The 8,466-nt window shown below is 45.4% G+C and overlaps 3 protein-coding genes across 3 annotated transcripts; 2 read left to right on the top strand and 1 right to left on the bottom strand.

Moving 5' to 3' along the window:
- Positions 1-921: 921 nt before the first annotated feature.
- Positions 922-1,341, top strand: C922_04761 (hypothetical protein; the record flags this gene model as incomplete). Its single annotated transcript, XM_008820340.1, has 1 exon — positions 922-1,341. One exon carries the CDS (start codon positions 922-924, stop codon positions 1,339-1,341), a length of 420 nt encoding a protein of 139 aa, XP_008818562.1.
- Positions 1,342-3,241: 1,900 nt separating this feature from the next.
- On the top strand, positions 3,242-5,209 carry C922_04760 (hydroxyacylglutathione hydrolase; the record flags this gene model as incomplete). The annotated part of the gene is made up of 7 exons (XM_008820339.1): positions 3,242-3,292; positions 3,442-3,506; positions 3,687-3,732; positions 3,889-3,964; positions 4,207-4,320; positions 4,494-4,758; positions 4,990-5,209. The coding sequence occupies 7 exons, from the start codon at positions 3,242-3,244 to the stop codon at positions 5,207-5,209; spliced, it is 837 nt and encodes a 278-aa protein (XP_008818561.1).
- Positions 5,210-5,735: 526 nt separating this feature from the next.
- C922_04759 (hypothetical protein) lies at positions 5,736-8,384 on the bottom strand (the record flags this gene model as incomplete). The annotated part of the gene is made up of 2 exons (XM_008820338.1): positions 5,736-5,923; positions 6,098-8,384. 2 exons carry the CDS (start codon positions 8,382-8,384, stop codon positions 5,736-5,738), a joined length of 2,475 nt encoding a protein of 824 aa, XP_008818560.1.
- Positions 8,385-8,466: the final 82 nt, after the last annotated feature.

Here is an 8,466-nt window from a genome sequence, read left to right as displayed (position 1 = left end):
TACTCAATTGTATACTCAACTGCACAAATGGGTGCTACTATGCACACACACATTTGCACGCGCATGTATCACTATGCACGAAAAAAAAGTTTTCCTTTTTTTCTTCTTCTGACGGAAAAGGGGGAAAACCAAATTAGACACACCCGGAAAGGAGGGATACAGCCTCCCCCACTCGCCCCCCCAAAAAAAAAAAAAAATGTCAAAGAATGCAAGGAAAGACTGAAAGGAGAATTATGGAGTGCTTAAAAATGACCGTTCCCAATTAACTCTTTTCCGCTGCTTTTTCATTCGCAAAATCGCTACCTACGCTCGATTTCCTTTCACGTGCGTGACTTCGCTTTCGCGGGAATTCGAACGCGCAATTGCACGCAAAGGTGGTATCATTTATTTCTCCAAGTTTGTTCCGTCTGCTCAATTTGCTTACTTTGCACACTTCGCCTCGCACCCTTCGTCCACTTTGAAAAGTTCGCCCATTTTGCTTAGTTTGCCCAGTCTGCCCAGTTGGCGATTGTTAATCCCAGTTTCTTCCCTTTTTCAGAATTTTCCATTTCCCATTTCAGTTTTTCCCCTTTCTTTGTTTTCTCAAATCGTAAACTCACACACACGCACGCTATTCTCACTTCGCATGTTCCCTTGTAAAGCTGAAGAACGCTCAGCGCGATTGTCCATTTCTGTGACAGACAAATCGGCCCACGTAGCATCTCACGTAGTATCCCACCTATCATCCGACGTAACATCCGACGTAACATCCCACGTAACATCCGACGTAGCATCCCACGAAGTTTCCCTCGTCGCGACTCCCCCAACAGAGCCCCCTGTGCATCGCACGTACACATACATAGATTGCCCTGCCTACTGACACTCCCCAAGCGAAACAAAACAGACCAACGAAGAACACCTCGATAGAAAGTGCCCCCGAAAATGAACGCCAAAAGCTTCATGACATCCTTCTCGCTAATCTTCCTGTTGTGTGTCCTGCTAAATTCTGCAATCTCTCAGGTGAATGCAGATGAAAATAAAAAAACAAAAGGAGGAGAGGTACCGCCTTCTGTACCCTCAGGAAATAACTCAGATATCGATCTACCCAAAAAAGATGGAGGAGAAAACAACGCCCCCTTTGATGCCGAAAACGCTTTACAAGAACTGAAAAACTTTGCACATAACTTAGAAAAAAAAACGACAACCAACAGGAAGATAATAATCAGCACAACCGTTATTAATATGGTTCTGTTGGTATTATTATCTGGGCTAATAGGATACAGCAAAAAAAAGGGATTTAAAGAAGACGAATTGGACAACTCAGAGCAGCTAACTCCAGAACCCAAAAAGGGAAAATTCTAATCGGGGGAATAAAACGTATGTATAGTGATACCCAGAAGATGGCGTCGAATGAACAAAGAGAAAAAAAAAAAAAAAAAAAAACACCAGCCACTTGAAGCTTTTTTTTTTTTCTTTTTTTTTTTTTAATCCCAATATATGTTCACTTTCTTTTCACACCTGAGATGGGCATTATGCAACTTGCTACATTTCCATCCATCAAGGGGGGGGATTCCCTCCTGTGCGCACGAACCAGTGAACACGTAAATACACCTACATGTTGCGTCTTCTCCCTTTTTTCCCCCACTCCTTAAATTTTTTTTAAATGAAGTATTATCAGCCCAACGGGTGTGTATAGTACGCCATTTTGCGGCAACCCCGAAGGTGCACTTAAACGTGGTGTATATCTTCTCCTATTTTTGTAAGATGCATCGGCGTGGTCAGTCGTGCAGCGCTACCGTTGCATAAAGAGGTACATACACCCCTAACCTTACAGTTGTAGATGCACGAAATGTTCGACATATATCTTTCCTTTTCGTGCACCACGTTCGTACACTTCACCGGAAGGTCCCAAAAATTTTTTTCACCGCGCGGGTAAAGCGTAACACTGAAAATCGATATTACCACATTTGTATGCACGAAGAGAAGAAGCAGTAAATAAGCGATGATCATGCTGCAAGAAAATAATCACTTTTGGGTTCTACATAGTTGAGGGTTGCAACATGTTTGGAATGCAACAGTGTCTTGTGTGAAACGGTGTTGATGTCTTCCTGGGTAATGCTACGCGCGCTGCTTGACCTGAGCCATGCGGTGTGGCTTCTTCCTCTTCAAACCACGTTGCACCCGCGGTGGTACAGTTAAGCGTAATGTAATTTCGGCTTATCTTACGAATTGCCTTCATTTTATTCCCTCTTCTGGCTGCTAGCCCCATGAAGCGACACAAAAGGACACTTAAGAACGTCCGGAGATTTTTGGGATAAAAAAACTCCAATGCGTTTTCCCTACAGATACGAGGAGGCCACTTCGGGTCAATTTATTCGTACGGCTAAAATGGCACATTTTCCATGCGTAATGATCAACTTGGGCGTGGAACAAAAATGCACTTAAAAAAAAAAAAGAAAAAAAAAGAAAGAAGCATGCATAGTGGTAACCACCCCCAAATATGCATGTCATAGAAATAGCCGCAAAGAATGCAGGTTGAACCTCTACCCTTTACTGAGGCACGTTGCCTTGACATTTTTTCGGTGAAACTTATGGTGCATGCGAAATAGCGGTGACGCTTTTGTCGCATGTACAAATGGTACATACACCTGCGGGTTGGCATAAGTACATCCAACATATATGTAACGGCTGCACGGATGTACACTCTATGTTATTAGCGCCCTTCTTAGAAATCCCCCGCGAGTGTTTGTTTCATCCCCCCCGCGGTCGTCACTTCCCTTTCTTCCTTTTCGCTACAAGAGAGTACTTCCCCCCACTGATGAATTCTTTCATCATATAAAACAAATTCTATGTAAAAAAAAATTCTTCCCGTTACAATAAAAGAGGACCCCCTGAGATAGTTTAGCCTCACCCCTGCCCTAAACCCATACCCTAAACTCTTACCCACCTTTTTGAAAAAGATTCTTCCTCCCCCGTCCCTCGTCCTCTCGCGCAGATTTCTCCAAACAAAATGAAGGTACTTATTTATTCGCCCTTTTTTTTTTATCTATCATCCACATCTGGCGATACATGTAGAGTAACTACTTTTGACTAATGTCATCCCATGCTGCATGTCAGTACTGGCACGTCCACCACGTCAGAGGGGGAACTTTTCCCGTGTTATAGACTTGGGCTATATCTGCTCTGCCACGTGTAACAGCTCATTCATATGCATGGTCTCAAAAAAAAAGAATAAACGTTTCGCAAAATTGTACTGGTGAAAATGATAGCCACGAAACAATCCCGTCTAGCCTACTACAGACCGTTGCAACATGTTGCATCAGGTTTTATTTCTTTCTCCTGCCAATCTTCGCTCTATCCTTCTCTAACACATTTCAGCGTCTTGTGCCTTCCCTCTGATCATCCTCAAGTTGACTTCATTTTTTTTTTTTCTTTCTTTTCTCTGTCTTCTCCCCCCCGCAGGCAAGCGCAGAGGTGCTTGTCGTCCCGTCGCTGCATGACAACTTCGCTTACGTCATAATAGATGAGTAAAACGAAAGGGCAAAAGAAAAAAAAAGGAAGAACATATTTACAAAATCTTTACCACGAGAGTATATGAATGTCCACTTTGATGTGACTGTTTCCACCGTTAAAGCACTGCATGTACTGAGGAGCATTCGCTTGCACCCCCCACATATACGCTTGGATTTTCCCTCTCCCCCATTTAGAAAAACGAAGAAGGCTGCATGTGTAGACCCTGTGGAGCCAGAAAAGGTAGCCAACAAGTCAGCACAGTTTTTATGTGATTCGATGTGGCGACGTTATTTGTGTCGTTCTTCGTTCACATGTTATTTGTTTGGTCCCCCGTTGACATCTTATTTGTTTGGTCCCTCGTTGGCATGTCTTTTTAACCCCTCGCATCTGCCTCAGATACTCAGAAAAATCGAGAACTTGAATGTCGATTTGGAATACGTCCTCTGCACGCATCACCATTATGACCATTCAGGTAAAGCAAAAATGGTGCCTCTGTTGTGGGGTGTCCTCGAGAGCACCTCGAATGGGTGGGGTCAGATTAGGATGACATACTTTTTTTTTCTCTCTTTTTTTTTTTTTAAAAAGTGTGGCGCGGTTACGCACCTTTGGGGAAAAGCTGATGTGCTCGGTTCCAACTGCAGGTTGCCCCTATCCATTTGTATGTTTCTTTAACCCCTCATTTGTGTAATCCCTTTCCCCGTTTTCTTCACTTAGGAGGAAACATACGCATGAAAGAGCTGAGGAAAAAAATTAAAGTCGTCGGGTCGGCGTACGAATCGACTCCCGGTGTTAGTGAAAAGGTTTACGACAGCCAGATTGTCCGTCTAGGTAGTTCAAATAAATCAGCGGATGGGAAGGAAACCTGCCCGAAGAAAGCTTGACTTTGGAGAAGCCCTGAGGGGGGCTCACTACCAAAGTTTTGCCCCCCCAATACTGCTGTACCGTTATGCCTACTCCCGCCTCACTTCTCACACCACTCTTCTGACACCTCTCTTTCCCAGGCGAGCTGTGCGTAAAGGCCATCCACGCGCCCTGTCACACCAAGGGACACATCATGTATTACGTGTACAAAATGGATGACCAGAAAAACGAAGATAACAATTACGCCCCCATTTTGTTCACTGGAGACACCCTATTTATTGCCGGGTGTGGCAGATTCTTCGAGGGCAGCGCCAGGGACATGTTTAAGAATATCCAAAAGGTTAAAGGTTATCGGAAGGAGACGCTCATTTACTGCGGACATGAATACACCCTCAACAATTTGAGGTACATCCGAAAGGGGAAAGAATCGGGAAAAAAGGGGAAAAAGATAAAAAAAAAAAGGGAAAAAAAAAAGAAAACTGGCCAAGCTCCTCGAACTGCCCCTGCGGAACACTATTCATGCAGCATGCAAATGTACCAATGTGTGAATGTCCTAGCTGGCCGCGCCTTCCCAGCTTCAACACCGCTTCAACACCGCAGGGCAAGCTAAACCGCACCCTTTTCCCCCAACCGCAGATTCGCCATGAGCATCGAAAACGACAACGAACACATGAAGAACAAATTGAAGGAGGTAGAAGAAAAAGTCAACAGCAAAAAGCCATCCGTCCCATCCACTATCGAAGAGGAAAACCAGATCAATCCCTTTTTCAGGACCAGTCATTACACTGACAAGTTCAACATGACGGATGAGGTAAAGATATTGGATAAGTTACGGGAATTGAAGAACAATTTTTAGTTGCAAGAAAAGGGAAGCTATTATACCCCTCCCCTGTTCTTCGCATGTGTTTTGGCCAGAGGACATATCTCACTAGCTCCACCCAAAGGGGAGACCAAACAGGAGTAACCAACCAAACAGTGGCGCCGCCTACGAGTGTCCACTCAGTTTACGAAAAAGGGTCCGTTCAGCCCACCCGTTTAGCACTTTCCACTGGGGCATTGTGTGCGTGACTTTCCTGATGTGGAAAAACAGAGTCGCTTTGCGCCGACGTAGTGCACCCTTTGAGGAGAAGCCTTTACTGACTTTCCCACTCGCATAGTCCTCCTTGACGTACCTATCACCTCCCACTCGCGCATGTGAGCGCTCTGGTGAAATCAAACGCGTTTGTTCACGAACTCCTTTTTAAAGATGAAAAAAATGTTCCCCCTCGGCAGAGGCCATACGATGGACGTAACCGCGGGAGCGAAATTGACATAAAAATGGACGCAACAAAGGGCGTAAACGGGGACGACACCCCCCGGATGCCCCAAAACCGAAGGCATAATTAATCAATTTTCTGGAAGAGAGAATTTAAGACAAATTTCAAAGGCTTCTTCGTCATGTCCAAGCCGAATCCAGTGTGCTTGTCGTAATGATGCTTCACGACGTAATGCGATATAACGTGCTTTATCTCTTCGCACGCGGTGTCTGCCTCTATGTCCGTGTAGTTGTCATTAGAGATGACGCAGCCATCTGTGGAGGTGGGGCGAAAAAAGAAAAAAATAAATAAATAAAAAGAAAAATATTGAATATTAGCGCACGCCTGTGAGGGCAAAAATGACCGAATGAACGGCGCAGCCTCGCTTGGAAACCGTGCATATTCGCCCACTCGCGCATTTTGCTGCGTTTCAACCGCCGCACACCTACTTCTGTGAGAGGCCAGCTCCAGGATCAACACGTCGTCGTACGTGCGCCGTTTCACGACGTCCCCCTTGTAACTGTGGTAATACTTCTCGTTGCAAATCAGTATGGCATTCTGCTTTATTAAGCTTTCTAAATAGGAATAATTGCACACTTTCTTGTTTCCCAAAAAATACTCCTCCCCCTTCTTCGTCACAGGGTTTAAAACAATGATAATATCATCCACTTTTTTTCTTTTAAAAAACACATATGCCTCATGTAATAAGAAGCAGTCATATATTATGGACATATCGCTATCTACCACATTGGAAATCGGTTTATGGATAACCTTGGCTGACACATTTGCACCATCAATTATGATGGGTCTGAATTTATATCCCTCCATGGGGATAACGTCATACCCATTATGTATGCTCACTAGGTAAGCATAACAATAGTTATACAGCTCTTTCTTCGTTCTACTATAACCGTATGAAAAATTCACCTGATTTAGGCTCTTCAGATTGCTGAGTGATAAAATGGGGGTGCTCAACAAAGATGTTATGTTTAGGATATCTTTGGGGATACTAATTGACTTCTCATGTGGAGATGCATAGGAGAGTATCCCTTTGTTCCTTTTCGACTTGGTGTATACACGGCTGTGTCTCCCTTGCGTGATGCTATCCCTCTCGTTTTCGCTGCTGGCCGGGTGGGACCCTTCCGCGGAGGCGCAGCTTAAAACGTTCCCCAAGCTGGTAATGTTAGACGAGATGGTCAAGTTGGCCAAACTCCCTAAATTCACGCTGCTGTCAATGCTTAGAGCGGTAGCCCTGTTTTGCTCTACACCCCTCAAGGGACTCGACGAGGTGACTTCCTTTACGGAGGTGGTAGCCCCCTCATGGTAGCTATCCCCATCGTCCGACGAACTCAGGTTAAGCTCGTCTTTTATCAGCAGGGCCTTGTATGGTTGCTCGTCACACAAAATGCGGTAGCACAGTTTCTGGTCTTCTCGGATGTAGCTTTCCTCGAAAGGAGGGGCTTCCTCAACGGGGGAGGTTTCCTCAATAGGAAATACTTCCTCTTCTTCGTCCTCCCGGCCCGCATTTGCTTCCATACTCTTCCCATCCTGGTGTCGCAGCGCTTCGGACTTCAGCACAGGGCTCGTGATTTCCCTTCTGTCACTTCTCCTGTCCGCCCTTTTCGATATGCCTTTTTTTTTATTACTCTTCTTCTTTTCACCTCGGTTATCATGCCAGGGGGCCTCGATTGCTCTGCCTGGTGGTGCAGCGCGCCGGTCGCCGTTGTCTACAGGGGTGTCACCGCTACTGCAGCTGACGCTGCAAACGTCGATGTCGCTGCTACACCCGCGAACAGAGTCAACGCCGCTACTGCCGTGAACGCCTTTATCCCCGCTAATGGGGCCCCCCTCCGAGAGGAAAACCCTCTCCTGGCACACGTCGCCAAAAAACTCAAGGTCGAACACGGCGGATAAATACACCATCTTCATTAGCTTGAAATTTATGAAGAGTATATTTCTGTCCCCCTTCAAAATGTAGTACTCCTGCAACAGCTCTTCCTGAGTCCTTTCTGTCCACCCCCCGGACAACTCCCTACTAAGATACCTCTCGACCATATCCCCAGACACGTAGCAGCTCTGCTTCTTCTCCGAGTCGATAATATACATGCTATACAGCTCGTCAATCAAGCAGATCAAATCGTTATAAATTTCGTACACATTCACATCCACTTGGAACGAATCGATGTTGTTGTAAAAGTGCATTTCGTAATAAAGCAACACTACGTCATATAAGTTTTTGCTAAACAGTGCGGTAACTTTTTTCTTTACATTTGGATTTTCCTTTCTGTCTGTTATGGTTATGCTTCCGTATATTAACTTGATGTCTGATGGGAATATTAACCCTTTGGCTTCTCCCTCCGGCCGCTCCCTCATTGTTTGCTCCGCTCTGACTGGGCTTCTCTCCACATCTTCGGCATTTAAAACGTTCCCTCCTACGTCATTTCTTTTTTTGTTGTTCCTATTTTCTCCTTTGGAGGACGTGCCAACAGCTGCGCAATCCGCTTTTATGTTTGTCTTCAACTTGGGGCTTTTGTCTCTTCGATCATTTTTCCCACCTGCCAGTTGCTCTTTGCCAACTGCTTCGTTGCCCAGCACGCCATCCCCGTTGCCCAGCACGCCATCCCCGTTGTCCAGCACATCAGCCGCGTCGTCCAGCACACCTAATGACTGCTTCCCTTCTGTTATTTTCCTTTGCCCTTCAATTATCTGCCGTTTCCCCTCACTTATTTGTTGCATCCCCTCATTTATCTGGCGCTTCCCCTTGCTCACTAGTCGCCACCCTTCACTTATCTGCAGCTTCCCCTGGCATATTTGCTCT

Source organism: Plasmodium inui (assembly GCF_000524495.1).
Source record: "Plasmodium inui San Antonio 1 unplaced genomic scaffold supercont1.29, whole genome shotgun sequence".
Classification (NCBI taxonomy): Eukaryota; Apicomplexa; class Aconoidasida; order Haemosporida; family Plasmodiidae; genus Plasmodium; species Plasmodium inui.
This window is presented reverse-complemented; position numbering and strand designations above follow the sequence as displayed.